The 20,870-nt window shown below is 30.3% G+C and overlaps 1 protein-coding gene across 2 annotated transcripts in view; it reads left to right on the top strand.

Annotated features, from left to right (window-relative positions):
* LOC132922553 (protein trachealess) overlaps positions 1 to 20,870 on the top strand; it is a 119,916-nt gene that overhangs the window by 88,985 nt on the left and 10,061 nt on the right. For both annotated transcript variants that reach the window (XM_060986123.1, XM_060986124.1), the window contains 4 exons: positions 11,683 to 11,924; positions 18,162 to 18,241; positions 18,312 to 18,401; positions 20,361 to 20,532. In XM_060986123.1, the coding sequence (XP_060842106.1) occupies positions 11,683 to 11,924; positions 18,162 to 18,241; positions 18,312 to 18,401; positions 20,361 to 20,532 (584 nt within the window). The remainder of the gene's footprint in view (positions 1 to 11,682; positions 11,925 to 18,161; positions 18,242 to 18,311; positions 18,402 to 20,360; positions 20,533 to 20,870) is intronic.

Below are 20,870 nucleotides of genomic sequence, written 5' to 3'. Positions count from 1 at the left end.
CAGTCTACATGACTAGGTATACATCGATCGTTGTGGTTTAGGTTTATAATATGCATTAATATAACTGTATACGTGTTCATATAACACGATAATCCGACGTTTTCCAAAAGTGTATCTTTCCCGACATCCAGTTGTAATAGCTCTACGGGCTACCGGTAAATTATAAATTAGGCAGTTATATAGTGTATACCTATTTATATCGTTTCGTTATATATTTATTATGGAATTTTTTCTATGGGAACATAATATTAAAGATTAACTTAATGCTATTTACTTAAAATGCACATAATAATATACTAGTGTTGTTGGTATTGTAATAATATGTTACGTGCTACGCCATATACTAGCTCGTACACTCGTATATCTATAAATATAATGATAAATATTTTATATTCTTTGCGTATCATAATTTCATACTGCGCTAAAATAGTACACATCGGAAACTTAAGAATTGCCTGTTTTTGAGTATGGCATATAAGCCCACTAGCTGCGGCACAATTAGATATATGTATTTGAAAACTGATAGCATTCAAAACATCACTCTAACATTTAATTTTCCAAAACTAGCTTTAGGTATAATATTATGAAAATAAAATACTTACCTACGAATATGTCATAAAATGTGTCTGATCATTAATGTAAAGAAGTAGGTACTGCATACAGATTTTCGAGCTTTTTCATATAAACGCAATACACATAGTAAAACCAACAAGTCCTTTTTAGTTTTTAACTATATCTATTAATTATATTATGAATTTTAAAACACAACTCTATGGTGAAATCTATATCTGTTTAAATTCGATACCATCAAAACTTTCCAATAAAAATAGTTAAATATTATTTTATTTATATAAATTGATTTCGTAAAATATCTATAAAACTTTCTATTTGACAAAAAATAATTACCTATATTAAATAATATTATTCACATGTAACATAATAACTCTGTTATTTTTAATTATTTATTATAAAATATGGTTTATTATTTGTGATTTACAAATATTTTGTTTTATTGTTAGTTCTCTGTTTTTAGTTCAACTATATATGTGTTTTGGTACTTGCCCATGATAGATTGAGTGCATATTATACAACTACATATACAATTTTATTTTACGTGTGTCAACTTTTTTAGTCTAGCTTCTATATATATTATGTTACACATATTTCTAGTTGTATATACCATACTGTCATAACATTTGTATTTTCTCGAAAAAAATATATAGGTATGTATATTTAGACATAAGAAAGGGATATGATCGATTGTATTCTATAATTTACCTGCACCCGTAGCTACCTATATCTATTTCTCTGAGTATATGATGCAATGTCGATCATAAAAAAATGAATCGTTTGATATTATCCATGAATTTTTATATTCAGATTCATTTTTTTTTTTAAATTTAGAGAAATAAAAAATAATTTAATTACTCCGGAAACAGTATTCTGTTCCGATTCAAATTTTACTGAAGAAGCGAAGATAAGACGCGTGCCGAAAACTGTTCGGAATTCCTGAACACAACGACTACGGTTGTCATTGTTAACGTTAATTGGATGCGGGTGGCCTCCGGACGGCCATGTACTTTTCATTAGCGCCCATCCTACGACTGTACATAGTGTGTAGTACCTATATACGTTTCACGGTCTCGATAATAACTACTGCTACTGATCATCGACTATCGAGTTCTGTTAATATCTCAGAATGACTTTGCGCGTTTGTTTGTTGTTTATAGTCACAAAGCTGTAGATTCATCAAAACTATACCTTACTATTATTATTTTTTTTTTAAGATTTCCTTTTATAAATCCAATCGTTTATAATAGCTATGACTATTCTTAGGCCTTCCCCCCCAAGTTGACGTACACCGTTCATATTATAACAAGTGTTTATATTAATCGCTGGTGGTGCAGAACGGGTGCATCCCAGGGACGCCACATTACAAAATGTTAATAAAATATGTGTATGGTATTCTTATATCATCAGATAATCGTCCCACGATTTGGTTATCTTTTCATTTAATCTTTTGTTCTATTCAGAGAACCAATAATATCTTGTCATTTGAATGTGAAACTATTTAAAAGAAACATATTGTTACGTACTTAATCGAAAAACTTAATATATATTATTATTTATTTTTTTTTTTTTTGGTAGACGATAGTCGGATTTACTTAATTGCCGCTCCAGGCAACTTTTATTTGTCATCCTTAGTCGAATTTTTACCATTCATGTATAAATGTTTAAAGACATAATGTATTTTCTGGAATATAATTATTTTAAACAGATATAATATGACTGACAATCATTTAAGTTTCTCAATACTTCTAATAATGGTTGTAACCATTTCTATAAAAATTATGTGGGTACGATGTGAAATTTAGTCAATAATCTGCACAAATAGTCAATTATTCTCAAATCATTAACTCAAAAAAAAAAAAAAATAATAATAATGACAAAGCAAAGAAAATGTTTCATCATCTATGATATAACCGTAAATATATAAACCCCAAAATTAAAATAGGAAATATTATTTTCTATGTTTAATCAATACTAATTTTTTTATATTAATTAGTCTTGATAAAAATTGTCCACCCCTGTTACGGCTATTTATTTTACTAGCCGCATTAAATCTATATTATTGGGACAAATATTTGTATACTTATACTCTATACTTTGTATATTCATATTATACATTATAAATAGAAACTATAAATTCTAATTTATTATTTATCTACAAATTATTATAAGATACCTATACTAGAATATGTAAGATTATTTATAATTATAATTTTAAAATATCGCTGAATATGCATTATTAGCTATAATTCTCCCCCCCCTATGATATATATTCTCTCGGGTCTAATACCATACATAATAAATCATAATAATATGTCGAATTCATTATGCTATAATTATTAAATCTTTTTTCAAGATTTATAACTTATAAGCTATTCTATTGACGCTGTGAAATTATTTATAAAATAACAAACAGAGCGTATAATATTAACTAAGTCTTTTTTTTTTTTTTTATCTAAAACGACTGAAACGTATTGTAGTTAGACACACCAAAATAAAGGGGTATATAGTAGAATATAATAAGGCTCCTTTGGTGTTTTCTTTTTAATTTCCTGAATTGCTATTTATTATCGCATGTTGATAATAGGTAGTACACATACTGAACCTTTTGGTCTAGCACAGAACTAACGTCAGAGCGCTTGTGATCGTATCGGTTGCACCCGTATTTTAGCAGCTCATTTCCGTTTGCCTAGTCTACACATTATATTCCTATGGGACTTCAATACTGTTGCATTGCTGCTGACCAAATGTCTTTATTTCCGAGTTTTATGGTTGTGTGGCCGAAAAACACTCGTAAATTCCCCTTTTTCTTACGCAGCCGTATACAAGTCGTATATTTTTTCTTTAACGACCAACCCATTACCTGAGACCATGTCAATATTATCTGAGTGCAACGAATGAAATATTTTTTCCGTAAACTATTATAGCTGTATATTTAATTATAGTTAATTCGAGTATCATTAGAATTGTATTTTTTAATATTATTGTAATTAGTATAACCTAATATCACATTATATACAGACACTAATCTAGTTAGCTAATACTTAAAATACGACAATTTTATAATTCTTACTATTATACTATTATAGGTAGTTATACTAACTTTATTTTATTGGTGTTATCATTATAACTATATACATAGGGAGATTTAAATGGATATTGAGTACCTGATAGTTTGATATATTGATATATGTAATGCATAAAAGTACCTATACGTGTGCTCCATTAAATATAAGAAATACTTATACCATCTGTAAAAACATCAATTCAAATAATTGGACAGTCTAGTTTTTTTTTATATAATGTGATGCCAAAAATGTATTTCTTGTTTTCATTGCAACATTTTGCAATTAGAAATCAAATATAAATATCTGTATCCATTTTTGTGACGAGTTATTCACGAGTGACAACTTCCAATTCACCACGCCTTTTATTACATTATACAACTGGTATTATATATATGTCGAGAAATTAAACCAATGCAACAATTAAATCATTAATTTCAACAACATTTAAATTTTATAACTTAATAATATTTATGTTTATAATCATCGAAACGTGAAACGACATAAGTTTCAAACTTAAAATCGAGTTGACTGAAACAAGGAAAACTACCCTTTTAAACTCAGCGATTTTTCCTCCCTCTGGAGATACAATACAAACGACTATGGAACGGCTGATTAAAAATGTACCCACTATAAAGTTCATTTTTTACGAGTGTTATTCCCCTTTCTTTTGTTCAACAATTGTAATTTGTGGAAATATTTTTTATGTGTAGTATATACACGAGTATATTAACACGTGCTAGAAGTATGGTCTTAAACATATTTTATGCGTTATTACGTAAACAAATGATAAAAAAAACTCTACAATTTGTTCGCAAAATAAATCTATGTTCAGCAACTACGGATTTTTCTATGGTTCTAGAAATAGGAGGATGGGTCAGGTTCATATTGACACAAAATCGAAATCCATCGGAAATCGCCACAACGACGCATCCGTCTTACAGGTTTAATAGGCAATAATAGATGGTACATCCAAGGAAAAAATAATATATTCAACCTCATAAGCTACAGCTGATGTATACAGTTAGTATACGTTTGACTTAATTTGTGGTGATGCTGATGTTGATTAATGCTTTTATAATTTTCTTGTTTTAATACGAATAATCCACTTAAAATTTATTTTTTATAAAATAGGATAATAATTACTTAATGTTTTACTTAAAATCTGCAGTATATTCATAATGCATTAATAGAAACACGTCTTAATATTATATTGACTATACAAACTAAAAAAAAAAATTGGTTTAATTATCATTTTAAATTATTAGTTGAAAGACTAGCTGTGTACTTAAACTCAATATTCATAAATTACTATTGGTTTATGTTAGTTGAGCTTATAAGTCGTTTTTTGAAAAGTTGTAGTAGTAGTAACTTTACTGTTCTAAAAATTATCGTTATTTGATAACAGTGGGTATCTAAATTAAATCATATTTATATTATAAACGCTGCAGCTATAGACCATCTTAACTTCACTTGCATGGTAATCGGATATTCGAAGTTTTTTGGTGGTGCAAAGCGATAATTTTGCTACCATCAGATATCCAACATATTATGGTGATGACACATGTGGTGCATTTGCACAGTCCTATTTATGCCACTGAATATATTATTATTATAATGGCCATAGGTATACACGTACTTACGGCATATACGTCTCATCAGTGCGCGAAAACTGTTAACAACAACAACAACAAACACCTCCGTTACGGTTACGTAAACATCACGATTTTCGAATAGAGTAAATAATAATATGAGAAAGAAAAAAAATAACCGAATCGATTACTTTCGTCTAAACCACGGCGAAACCTTCAGGTACTTATATACTGCGGCACCGGTCGACCATTATCGCGCGTATAATACGTTACGTTATTCAGGAGGTCAGTTATCGGACGGATACGTGATTCCGCGGTGACCGTGCGGACTCGGCACCTGCAGCAGCGCGGTCAGGTCGCGATCGACCCTCCGGTGATGATGGTGGGTCGGCCGCCGGTCAGGGGGTGTGGTAGGACGCGCGTCACGCCACCGTACTATATCGTCCACGAATACACGTGATAGTGCGTCCGCACGTACCTATGATTTCGCCGCCCGACCAATACTATATTACGCGTACCTATATATATACGCGCGTCGGACGTGACCGCTGGTGGTACACGCACGCACGTGATACCAGCTCCGACCGACCGACCGACCGTCCGCGAGTCCGTCCGTCATCAGCTGTGCCGCGTGCCAATCCTTGCACATAATATACGAAACGTGCGATGACATGACGACGAAGATAATAATAATAACACACAAACACGTCTGTCTGGCTTTAACGGTATATAATTTATATATATATGCATACCGGGTAATTGGTTGCTCACCGTTTTCTTTTCATGTCGTTTTGATTACAATCTATTATTATATTATTGTTAAGTCCGTCCTCTATCGCGATCACATATTATTATTATATTATACAATGCGCGTACCTAGGACTTTACAAATAGTCTACATTATATTATACTAGGTACACATAAAATAAATGTAGAGAGATATGTCCTGTTTTCATCTTCGGACCACTGTGTATTGTGTCGACTATACCAGACAAATTTATAAATTATTGATATTATTTGTTTATAGGTACAGGTGTACTGTTAAATTACTAGTATTTCAATCTTGTATAGATCTATAATATCATATATTGGTTATATATTGTGTATAAGTTGAGCCAAGTTTCCATTACCTTCACTTTGTCATAAATGTACATTAAAACATTGATGTATTTCTGTATTAAACTGTATAATATAGTTTTTAGGTATATTTACCTTTGAAATGAAAACCTACTCATCACAATATATGGTATTACAGTAGATACAATATATATTTATTAATATTATTTATCATAGCATTGGTTTATTTATAAGTAGCTGCGCAGTGGCATTCACAGCCATGGAAATTTTGCGTGTTATAATTTCTCTCCATTGGTTTTTAAAAATAATTAAAGGTATAGAACATCAATAATAAATAATAGTTATTTTAAGTGGCTTCTAACTAACGGGAATCATGACTAGTTTGAGAACTTGTCTAATCGCTTTATTATATTGTTATTATAATTAATCAATTTATAAGACATATATTATATATAGCATTAAAGTAAATTTGATTGTAATATTTTATACCAGTACTTAAATTAAGTTAAAATAACTAATGTAAGAAATCTAGTATTATAATATAAGTCGGGTGTTGTATAGACGAAGAGTGACAACATAAAATTGTCCAGTGGGATAATCTACATTGGAGAGGGTTTGTAAAAGTTGCAAACACAGTCCCACGGGAAGTTCGATTTTCGAGGATGTCCAGTTTTCATAGGTCTCCGATGAATTGCAGGTAATAGACCTTCTTGCTGGCTTTTACTGCTTTCTCGTCATAAAAACTTGAAAGGGAGAAAAATGCATTTCCAGTAAAAATAACTAAAATCACGTACACAATTTTTCGCCTAGAAATCGATCCTATAGCTCTATAACAACACCAATGTAAATCCAAAGAATTTATAATAATAATAATAATAATAATATGTATAATAATGAATGAATAGAAGATAATTCTAATATTTTTCTTGTCTTTCTATGTCGATCATTCTCTTTCTTCTGTTATTGTTCAGAAGAGATTAATGATGGATTATTTAATCAAACACTCGGGCGGCGGCTTTCAGTCCAGGTCAAAGGCGACAAGACCCAGTAGCTGTTCTGGATTAACCACGGTGTTTCTCGCACTCTCTTAAAAATGTCGAACAAACAATAGAAATGAAAGAAGAAAAAAATTAATGTCTACGAATATAAAAAACAACGTTTCACGTGATCCGTAACGGAATGTTATTAATATAAAATGAGATCAACAGCCATTTGTATTTTACTTTGTATTCTAAAAAAAGAACAATAACAAAAAAAAAACATTTTCAAATTACTAACATTCACTATAATATAATTTAAAAATTCTAAATATTTTTTGCATATTTTTTTTATATATATTATTCTAATATAAACGATTCTAGAAGTATACTAGAAATCAAATCTAAATAAAACCTAAAATATCTGACTTATTCGATGAACTATACAATCGTTCAAGTATATAGATACTAAAAAAAACATAGTATGCCTATGATTGAATAACAAGAAAAACGAGAAAATCATCATGATTATTTTTAATTTAAACAAATTTATACTGAGTTTAGTTTAATATATAATTTAATAATCTGCCTCTTATTTGAAAAAATAATATTGCACATTCAATTAATTAAATTAGGTATACTTAAATAAGTATTAATCTGGTTATGTATAATATTAAATTAGCTTCTTTATAAGTATTATACATTTTATTTATAATTGTTTAGAAATAAAAGTTTTATATTTTAGAAATTAAAAACAAAAAAATTATTCAAAACCACGTTAAAACCACTAAAATAATAGTGTATTTGAATACGCTAAATTTACAACGAGATTACCATTAGGTAATTGGCATTTTTTTTATACAATATTAATTATTATTATTTAAAATTTGATTTGATTGAGTTAAGTAAGTGTTAAATTAGATACGTTATAATAAGCGTTTTTACTCAGTTATCATACTACTGCATATGTATTATTGTGTCTTAAATCATAATAATATGTTGAATTAAAGCCATTAAGTTATAACATGGATGGATTTTTTTTTCGGTTTTCATCTGTCATATTACTCATATCGTTTTGGTGAGTTGAATTGGAATATTTGTGAAAGAGCTAGTATTTAAATGAAATATGACTGTCGGTCATTCGATACTTAAAATGTTTTTACACTCGCGCATGGTAGTGTGCAACCACTCACAGAGACACACATACACGCTCCCAATCATATATATATATATATATATAAGTCCGTCTGTAAAAGCGAAAATGTTTTTCGAAAGAGAACCGGTAACCTAATAAACACGGTGTGTACGTTGGCGCGGGGTCCAAAGTGCCGAGTGGCCGCCGACACAGCTCGTACGGTCCCGCGGGAACTTCCACCGCCGCCTCTGGTCGGGCAATTTGGTCAATTTGCTTCGTAAAAGAAGAGAAGAAGAACACAAGTGGCTGGCGCGCGCCAAGGGGAAACCGTTGTCATTGATAATTCCTCCTTTTTTTCCTCTCTTTCTATTTTCTCACTACACCTTGTCCCCTCGTGTACATCGAAACGCTAACGTTTTTATTTCCTCCACCGCCAATCAATGTGCACTGCGGGTACATCAGCTCGGGTGTGTGGGTGTATATATATTGTATGAACGTTAACTTCGTTTGCCTTTGAAACTTGTTCAAGGGCTGCCAATACGACAGCGAAATTATCACGTAATTTCTCGGACGCTGCAGTAATGAACGGTAGCGCTGTAACGGTATACTTATATGTATTTGATTATCTGTGCCTGTCAAAATCTCAAAATACACCAAGCCCTTAAATCATCAACTGTCAAGCTTATCGTAACTCTTGATTATCGCCGGTAACCGTAAGCTTAAATGTATGATTTCGTCATTTAAAATATACATATATACACCCACATGAATAAATATTCACTCAACTTTTACAACTTAAAATGTATAGGAATTTAAATTATTTTCCAATATACCTAGATAATATTATTATATAAGTACCTACTACCTATAGTATCGACCAAAAAATTATTAGAATATTTGATCATCGATCGGTATTGTGCAGTATTTATCTCATGTAATGTATCGTGATTTAAAAATCAGTCAATATATAATATTATAATATATAAGTCATGTTAAATTTCTTATTTAAAACTAATTATCATTGATCTTGTATATACAATTATGAAAACTTGATATCAATATAATATTATAATGTTTAGTTTATCTTGAAGCACAGCATATTATGTGAAACTAACAAAGCTAACATAATATTTAAATTAGACAATTATTTTATCATTGTATTATATGGATATAGTCATAGGTACGAGCTAAATAAAAACAAAACCCCATTCTTATGTCACTAAATTTAAAATTTCTTATTGTAAATATCAAATGTAACGATGAATTTTATTTCAATAATTTAATTGTATCACATTAACTCGAATAAATTGCGTAAAAATGTTTTATGTTTAGATTTCTACTATATAAAATAGTTTATAGTTGTAAAACTTTTTACTTATTGGCTATTGTCAAGAAGTTTTTATCGGTGCATATCAAATGTAATTTATTTAAATCATGATTAAAACTTTCTGGTATACGCGTATATCGATAATAATAGATAAAAAAATTAAATTCTGTGTAAATACTTTATAACAATAATAACTTATATTTATTGTTAAATGTATACAATATATAAGTTTATAAGTCTAATATTAGAGGATGATATCCTAAAGTATATTTTTGATTAAACGTATAGTATATATGTAATATATGACTCGGATGCAATTGATTGTGTGGAGAGGGTAGTGTTGGGTCAAGTCACTCCCAAGGGAAATCGGCAGATATCGGTGGACATTATTTTCCCCTTAAAAACAAACAGTCTTATTAATTTAAATCCGTTTTCTTCTAATAACTTCTGGGGTCTTATATGTTATATATTTAATTGGTAACCGCCGTTATAATTATATTTTACTTAAGTTATTTTCCCATCACACACATTGTCCGGTTATTGTGACATAAAAAAATGTTTATATCGTATCGTTAGTTTATTATTTATTATTATTTTTTAATGTTACGTTGACAGTATTTTTTTCTTGATCGCTCATGACACAATATGTACTAAGCGGGAAATTTATTGCTTTTCTGACCAGGTTGTTAGTGAGAAAAATGATACGATCGGTGTAAAAAAAAAAGATAGCTTATATAATTTAACAATAAACGATTCATAATACCGAAAATGGTCGTGTCAGAATATGATATGAATGATCACAATAATAAAAAAATGCATACCCGCCTATTGTCGTCTACGCAATAAAATGATCTTCGGGTAACACGCATTGCTCATAAATATTGAGTATTGACTGCCTACTATCGTATTTAGATCATATATTGCGTCAGTCATGTACCTACTTCAGTATCAGCCAACCACATTTAGAAATGGTGAAAAAAAAATCGATTACAAATTCAACATTATACATTTATTTTTTTAAGAGTATAGGTATTAAAAATGTAAACACTTTCAATCAACTTTAAATAATGTACTTAGGTTAATTTAATTATTTAAACTCCAAAACCAATTGATTAAAAGGTGTTCAACGTAAAAGATTAATTATATATAGTATTATATTCAGATATAGGTACCTATTTAAAATTAACAAATTAATGAAATTTATTAGTAAAATCAATATTTTCGAGATTATTAACTGATTTTCTTGTATAAATATGTATGCATTTAATTTAATAAGTTATCAACAGTTATTATATCATCCATTATCCATATATCATTGACAGTGGAATTATTATCCATACGAGTTGGCAATTAGAAAATTTGTGAAGGTCAGATTTTTAAACATAACATCACGCTCTCTTGCACTCAGACGTTATACTTATGGTTACTATACAATATAAACGATATACCCAACGATTGCCTATATGCAACAACGTCGACGAAATAATAATAGGTATGTATAAGTATAACGATACAACATATACGATCAAAAAAACCGGTAAATTTGAATTGTTGACAAATCCGGAGAAGAGTAATAATAGTTAGCCGGCGCACAGTGTGTGCGATATGATGTACATCAACGCATGTGACTCGAATATAACGCTCGGGGGTTTGTTCGTCTATTCCGTACATGGACTCGTCCGGTTACTTGATCAATATTATTGACGAAGACGACTACGTGTGTATGGTTTAATAATTAAAAACGAACTCTCGACAGCTCGTGCATTTTAATCGTCAGATTTATAATATGTTTCAGCAACAAGTTCCATTAAATTTATTATTCCCATTAATCGATATTATGTGTGAATAAACTTCTTATAAGGCTTATCGGCTATCTATGGTTTTTAATTTTAATTTGTTTTTTATTCATTATTATTATTATTATTTTTTTTTTTTTTAGAATACTCGAGTTGAGAAAAGAAAAAAGTCGAGACGCAGCTAGGTCAAGACGGGGCAAAGAGAACTACGAGTTCTACGAGCTGGCCAAAATGCTTCCGCTGCCAGCAGCAATTACGTCGCAGTTGGATAAAGCGTCCATCATACGGCTGACAATATCGTACCTGAAACTGAGGGATTTCTCAGGCCACGGCGACCCACCGTGGACTAGGGATGGCCCACAATCTGCATCCAAAAACCTAAAAGGTAAAGTAACACACATGTTTGTATTATACTAAATAGTAAATGTCAGGTGTGGGATCGATGACATAAATTAGTACTATTAGTTAGATATTATATTACTACATTAAAATTATGTAACTTATTTAAGTCCAAACAAATTATTACTCATAATGTCTTTGATGTATAATTGAAGATTTTTAATAAAATTAAAACGTTCTATATTATAGACTAAAAAGTAACGTTTCTTTTTAATACAGTTTATTTTTCGTAGGGCTGATGTCTGCACTTGTCGTGGACATTGCTTTTGACAATCACTAATTTGACGGATTCAGTTAAACTGCACCAACGATTGTATTGTAATATCGCGTTTTTTCTTCCGGGTGCGCGAGTACAGTTTTTTGGGGGGTTGGATTAAGGAAGACAAAAATAACTTTTACACTTGACCGGCATTCAATTAAAGGGCAGATCTGTTTGAAATTTTAAAAAAGGGACTAAACATATATAATTTTCAGCATTTTCGTTATTTCATAAAAGTATGATAATGTATTCTTTACTGTTTTATATTATACTATGTAAAAATATTCTTATTTCTGCGTATAATAATTAATTATTAAGGGCATCCCTAATTTATACAAATATTGAGAAAAATTACCTTCTAAAAATTGTATATATTAAATTAAAATTTAGATTTATCATTACCGATGCAAATTATGCTGCTGTATTCGAGTAAATAAATTCAAACCATGAACAAAAACATGCACATTTTATCTTATTATACGTTTTGTTACGCTATAAGAAATAATCGTCTAATCAAATTATTACTTCTACAGAAGAACTTGCATACTGTCCTGATAATTTAAGTAGATACATAATGTATGATTTAAATTCAAAAGATCTAGGGAAAATAAGATGTTATGTTTCCCATATTTATATCAATATAAATGAAACATGTATAAGTAAAATATGCAATCATAATATTCTTTTAAAATATTGTTAACAAATATTTTATATTTATTTTTTCTAATTGTACTTTATTTTTGATAATTAGTGATATACTCGTATAATATAGGTACATAATAAATTATGTTTTTAGACTTTTGGTAATCAATATTATTTATTCAGGTCTTTTGAAATTCCTCCGATTCTTAAAACTTCTAAATCACACTCTTGAGTACTTGAGAATACTTTTTCGACACGTTCTACGTTTAATGATCCTACAGTCTACCATGACAAACTTCGTTTTGGAAATACACCTCTTTAATTTTTATATGGGTTGATGACCACACTATGACCACCGTACAAATGTCAATCAAAACATTACCAGCCTGGTGTAATTCGATTTAGCGTTTAAATGCACTCGTCGAATGGTCAAGTAAATTCGTTTATTTTACCCAACGTTTATCGAATTACCCGTTATCGAGTGTCCGTCGAGACTATGAAGCCTGCGGGTGACAGCAGTCTTTTCAGCAGTGTAGATTGTGCGTGTTATACATGATGTGGTTTTGCACACAAAATATTTTGTAGGTACCCCCGAACAATATTGCTAATTCTACGATTTCACCACTTTTTAAAAATACCTACGTTTTTAATTCAATAATTATTTTCTATTCCTTCAAAATTCAAATAAGACTACCCAGATATAAATTTTTTACAAAAAAGATACAATAATAATTACAAGGATATTAGTTATATTATATCTTATAGTAATTGGTATGCGTAAGTCCAACGCAATTTTATAGCGAAGATGTATATGGGTTATTGTATAATGTATAGATTGATACAAGAGCAATAATAATCATAATATAGTGAATAGTGATAACATAATATTATATTATATTGTAATATTTTCCGGTTCGTTTGATCGACCGCGGCCGCGGGCGCTGCACGAACGATTGACTCCGCGTACGGCGTACATAATATTATACAGTGTCCCGACTTCCGATAATGATGATAATAATAGTAACAGTAACAATAATAATAATAATGATAACATTGGTGTATACCTAAGTCGTGGGTGCGCGCGCACACAATACGGATCTAACTAGCTTAAACGTCGCGTCGCCAATATTACGCGTATAAAAGAGGGTGACGGCGGCCGATTTAGTTAACGGCGGCGCGGCGGTAGTGTTATTAGATTAACAAGGAGGCACCCACAGCCGACATCCCCGTGACGGCGTGCGCAACTTATACACACGCGCACGCACACACACACAAAAACCATACTACACGCGCGTATACGATGAAATTTGCGTACATTATAAACGAACACTTTGTCACGAGCCAATTTGCATACGTAAGAGGCGCGAACGCGTAATAGGTTTTAGGACGGAAGAGGGCGATGGGCGTGGTCAATACTCGAAAATCATTGAGCATATCTCAACGTTATTTATAATAATTGTAATAATAATAATGATTTATATTCATGGTTTAATTATTATTGTATTGCTCGTCGCGATGCCCATCCATCCGCGCCCGTTAGCGTGCTGCCGAAGTCTTAGGCGCCCCCACGTACATTCAAATCATGACGAATAGCCAGCGACACACGACTGCACCGATTTTTACCGACGAAATATAAAATTATGCATTATTTTTTTTCAAAGTCAATATATTATTATATTTTAGTTGACATCATCGCTGTATATTATTATATTATATAATAACTTTGCCGAAGTGGCCCTGCGGGACTCGGCCGAATACCATCTCGTGAAATTAATCCGGTGAAGTTACTTACCTCTTGTTCAATTTGACTTTACAAAATGAGTATCCCAAAAATATGTATAAAACTTTAATAACTATCAATTGTTTACGTCATTGCTGCTCCACGCGCCAAACTGTTATACCGGGACAATTTCTAATGTCACGTATCATTTATCTTATATGGTCACATTGTCTTAGCCATTAGCCATATAGTCAAGTATATGTTTTGAATTTTTGATTCATAGATATTGTAGTATTTCGTTTTATGTGCTATGTTGTTTATATAAATTTCATATTTTATTTTCTTTCTCAAAGTATATTATATAAAACACGTTATTATAGCAGTTGGCATTATAAAATTATTTCATATGATCACTTCCAAAAATGATATCTAATATGATTTTTGTATTATGTTGTATACTTATATACATTTTTAGGTATAGCATAGAATTATTTTTAACACGTGAAATAAGGAAAAATTACACTTCAGTCTAATAAAACAATAGACTGAAATTTTTAATTACAAGTACATTTAAATTACTTAAATAATAATAGTCTTTAAAATAATATGAATTTTGCTAACGAAATACAAAGATAGAATAATATATTATATAATATTTTGGTAAAGTTATATTGAACTTTCTGTAATGATTTTACGACACAAAAAAATTGGTCACTATTCAAAAGTCGTCATAACACATATATTATACATAACGAATATAAATAGTGTTTAATTATACTTAATTGAATTGTCTATGTCAGTTAATCAGTTCATTTTAAATACCGTATACATTTGATATATATATTTTTTTTTCTACTGTCTACTAGATTTTTTTGATTTTTATTGATTATTGTTATTTTCATATAACATACTTAGATTATACCGGCAAATATGGTGAAAAATTCTCGGGAATGATTTCTAATGATAATGACAAAACGCAGTGCCTATATAATATATATAAAATAATTCAGAGCTTTCTTGTTCGGTGACACAATAGGAGACTGGCGTGTAAAAAATAAAAAATAGAGGGACAAGGACGAAGAAGCTAAAAGAACAAGAGACAGTTAGTAATTTGTGACTCGTGTCTTGGAAAAAAATGACAATTCTTTCCACGGCTATCAGCACGAGACTCGAGAGCACATGCCCATTGTCCAATACCTAAGCCGCCAAACTCATCTCTCTCCACGGTCAATCATCCGATCAATATTTATGTCGTACCACCGTCACGGCAATTATTTTGATTACACCTCTTGCCAGCAAAAATTCTATACATGCTATCGACATCAACATCATCATCACTATTGTATAGCGTACTTAGATTGCTATCATACACTAAAATACGCTTTGCTCCGTTACATCTTGTCTGGTTCAAAACACGATAATTTCATTGTAACTATTTCAATTTTTTTATTTTTAGAATAAAAATAGATAAATCTAGTTCTAAAATGGTACGTCTAATATAAATCTATTAAAACATTAGGCACATTATATTTTATATAATAGATTTTTCAATAAAATTTCCTCATCATATATAATTTATTGTTCCTAGAAGATTTCTACTAAAAAATTAATATTGTTTGATATTATATGCATCTTATTTGTTCAATCATAATAATATATTTATTTGATTTTAATCGAAGTTTAAATCATCGATATTATATTATTGGGTTAATATATACTATATAAGGTATTATAAATTTATGTAAAAATATATATTTGGCTCTTACAGTGGCATTGTACTTTTTGTATTATACGGTGAAATTGTCACTACCCTGTAATTTTAAACTAATAATAATTCCGTGTTGACAATATCTCAATAACCGTCAAATTTGATTATAATTTGTGGGTATAATAATTGTAATAATATTTTCGTCAAACAAATCCAGCCGACATCACTTTAAAGCGAATTAAGAGTGCCTGGGGGCTTGTTATCATCACAAAGAGGAACTTGGGGCGAGAAGAGTTTAAAACACTACCCGACTGATTGCTGGAACCCATGAATAAACCTCGAGCTAACTGAGTTAAATGTAAGGGGAGGGCTTTAAACATTCCCCCCTTTCTCTTTTTATTTTTGCGGTTTCAATCAGCCACCCGCAAAATAGGGGGACGGGATTTGTTAAACACACACGCGCGCCACCGACTTAAGTTAATTTGGATAACAAAGGTGCATTTCTCCACCCTATGTGTATATATTTATTTGTGTTTACAGTCAAGCAAAAAATAAATAAATTTAAAAAACTTATTTAATAACAAGCGAGAGAGATTGAATTACAAGTTTTCATCAGTTTAACATTGGTCAATTTATTATACTTGCCAAACCTTTGAAATATATATTTGGTATTTTATGTAAAGTGATAAAGTTGGTATTTAAAAATTATTAATTATAAGTTATATTGATATATATTTTAATAAAGAAAAAGTATTTTATATGTATAAAAGATATATTGTTTATGTATCATATAATAATATAAATGAAAAAATAACAATAATAAAATATAATAATATATGTTATATAGTATATACACTTGACTATAATACTATATAGAATTATAACAAAATCACAATCACAAATTGATGTAAAACATAACTCGTTGTATGACATTTACAATTTTTTTAACAAGATAAAAAATTGTAATTAAGCATCCAATCGTGGGTACCTTTACTATTATTATAAATAATATCTCATGATTTATATTCTTGATTCATATATTTGTATTAGTTACTGCCGTTATTATCATTAAATCTGAGTGCCGATCAATTTCGAACTACTATACAAAAAATAATAGATCAAAAAATAAATCCGGTAATAAAAAGTTATACATTTTTCTCGGCCTAAAATATAAAATAATATCTAAAAGTACAATTTACAAAAACTAATTTCATATTGTATTTGATACTCATATAGCATATATTCCAAAAGTTGGGAATTTTCCCCTTAGTAAAAAGAACAATAAATAATTGTTGACACCGCCAGGAACACATGTGGTAGTTGTCCCAAGGGACGATTCTCCTGCTGCAATACTTATGGTCCCTGGTAGTGGTGATATAGACGATATTAGTATTTGGAATATTATAGGCATACCTATCACGGTGTCATAAGCATTTTTGAAAACAACAATGTATCTGTAACTAAACAAATAAATTCATATTACGTTTAAAATAGGTACATTTTTTAAAATAAATGTCCATATTAATTGTTTTTAGACTTATTGCGATTGGCTCGATTATTATACCGATTAATAAATAAGGGAGATATGTTATTAATACTAACACATATTATTACGCCAAACTGTTTGTGCAAAGTAAACGACCAAGTTGCCAAATGAAAGTCGCGAGGGTGCTTAGGGGACGAAAATGTTTACTCAGTTGAGGATTAGGATAGACTTTTTTGATTAAACTGGACGTATTTATGTAGGGGCTATGGAAACAGTTCTTATTTGAGGGAAACGATATGATTTCACGCATTTAATGAAAAAAATACACAAACTGGATACCATATAATAATGTATACTATGTGTGATGAACATTAACTAGAAAATATAGAATGTTTATACATGTTTCAGGAACCTCAGCTCGAAACAGATCTCCTAGTACCGTAGCCTTGGAATTGTTTGAACAGCACCAAGGCACACATATACTTCAAGTAAGAAATTAAAAAATACAACTTTAAAATATCATCTCGACAATATTAAAATGTCTTATTATTTTTACAGTCGTTGGACGGTTTTGCATTTGCATTAGCTTCCGACGGACGATTTCTATACATATCAGAAACCGTGTCCATCTACCTAGGTCTTTCTCAAGTGAGTATTTTGAAATACCGTACAATATTAAACCATATTTGTAATTTGTTACTCAATATTTTGTACAGAAGTATGTATAGGTTCACTGTAAAACAATATAAACGCCAAGCTATACATTGTTGAAGTCTTCACTTCCCGTACAACAAACTCCCCTTCGAAAAAGACATATATATAATTTGAGTCGGACAATGTTAATAATTGCCCTTAACACTGTTCTACTTGTAACAACGGGGAAACACTTAGCTCCCTCATAAACCGCTATGTATAATATATTAATCCAGTTTTAACTAAATAACAATATATGATTGCATAATTATTTAAATACACAATATCACATGGGGAAACTTGATAATGTACATGTGAAACAATTTCAAAGTATAATTTACACCAAACAATGCTGATTTAACTCCGTGTTGACTTTGGTAATAACTCAAATTTGACCTTACTACTAACTAAAAACTGAATACAATATTGTTAATGATAGTTTTTTTTTTTTTTATCTATTACTTGAATTAACCCTATACATAATTGGTATAATTTATTTTCACGCTTCTTTCAAATATATTAAATTAACGTTATAATGGCATTAAAATAAATTCACTTGTTTAAAATTAAATTGTTACTGATTTGTACATTGTTGCTTAAATACTTTTTAGTATAACGTTATCTATTGTTTCAAAATCTATTTTATTTCTTTTATTCACTCAGTTGTGTATAACTGCTATTTCTTTTAAGTGGACCATGAACCTCTAGAAATATACGTTATTTTTTCATAGAATTATTTAAACACAATATACTGTTTTAACTTTTAATATTTCGTAATTAAGATGATGACTTAAAATTGTTATTTGTATCTCCCAAAAGAATTATATCTGTAAAAAAATATTTATACGATATTACTATGTATATATACAGATATAACTATATGATTCATTTATATTATATTGGAACTTTGGAACGGTATTTCTATTGGTCAAAATAATTTAAAACAAAAAAAAATAGTTTGGTTTACCAATTTCTTATATTTCTCTTGTTAAATCCAAATTATATACAATTATAAGTAATTAATATACCATTAGATATGCATAAGTGATTAAGGTTATATATATATATATTATATAATTTATAATAAGATTTCAAATAAGCATATTATTATATAATGTATTAATTTTGAATTCCTCAAAAAAATATATTTTATATAAACTTGATTATGTATATTTTTATAGTATTATTTACATAAAATTCACATTTTTAGTATTATTATATTTGCTTTCATTAACTAGTAAATATTATGTCTTTATTTTATGTGTTCTCGTAAGGATGAACTATAACTATATTTTATTTTAAATGTTCATAAGTGTGTTAGTTTTTTTATAATATAACCTATAACTATTACGCGTATAATAGTATACATCCATATTCCAAAATACCAGTGTTGTTTAGTTTGTTGGGCAAAATGTGATGTAGAAACAATCGTCAGTTCTAGAAACCAACCCTGCACACCATAGTCCTGTGTACAGGCCACGTCAAAAGCGCAAAAACCCTGGGTCTCCCCCGTGTCGGCCTTTGCAGCATAGCTATTGATTGTGTCAGGCGGGCGAGAGAGAGTACGGTTCGGAATTACGAATGAGGAACACGCTCGCACGGCTCAAGTGTACGTGAGTCGAATTCGAGTCGAGCTGAAACCCACCCGCGCAACCTTTAAAACCCGTCAATCCTCCCTTACCTTTCTCGGTGAAAGGGTGATGAGGGGGAGTGTTTGTAGACCATGCGCACAGCCCTATATATAGACTAAATTAACGTTACGGACTGTAACAATGATGGACGATTCGGGAAGATTTTTCACTAAGTCCAAATAGTTTAATTCCCCTAGTAACGTACAACCAATATCTCAAGAGGCTTTCAAATGTCAAACTATTATATTATAGTTCCTTTACTTATCGGTGTTATGTTTTTCAGGTAGAGATGACCGGTAGTAGTGTGTTCGACTACATTCACCAAGCTGATCATTCTGAGTTGGCCGAACAGTTAGGCCTAGGACTGACTCAAGGCCAGGGGATGGCATCACCGTCACCCAGTAGTGCTGGCTCCGAAGAAGGAAGTTCTAATGTAGGCACGGCCAATCCCGACGGTGAGTTTTCATCCCTTCAGACAACGGTGGCCACACTCTACGACGTTTCACGTGATTAGCCACACGCTCACCCTGAGTGTTTTTTATTGCCCCGTCACGCCGTATAGAACACTGAAATGCAATCCAATTTATAACCAAAAAATAAAAATAAAAAAACATCTAGTCCGAGGGAAAAATTAGTTTGGTCCTTTTTCAGTTACAATACGCTCGATCCGATAGTGCGTGACGGAGTATTTTTACGAATTGATGCAAGGGGCTATGATTTTAAACCTAATATAGGTTCACACAATATTATTTTGCTCAAATACTAAATTTAAAAAAGATATACTTATTGAAAT

The sequence above is a fragment of the Rhopalosiphum padi genome, chromosome 2 (genome assembly GCF_020882245.1).
Source record: "Rhopalosiphum padi isolate XX-2018 chromosome 2, ASM2088224v1, whole genome shotgun sequence".
Classification (NCBI taxonomy): Eukaryota; Metazoa; Arthropoda; class Insecta; order Hemiptera; family Aphididae; genus Rhopalosiphum; species Rhopalosiphum padi.
Note: the sequence above shows the minus strand (reverse complement) of the source record. Positions and strands in the feature narration are given on the sequence as shown.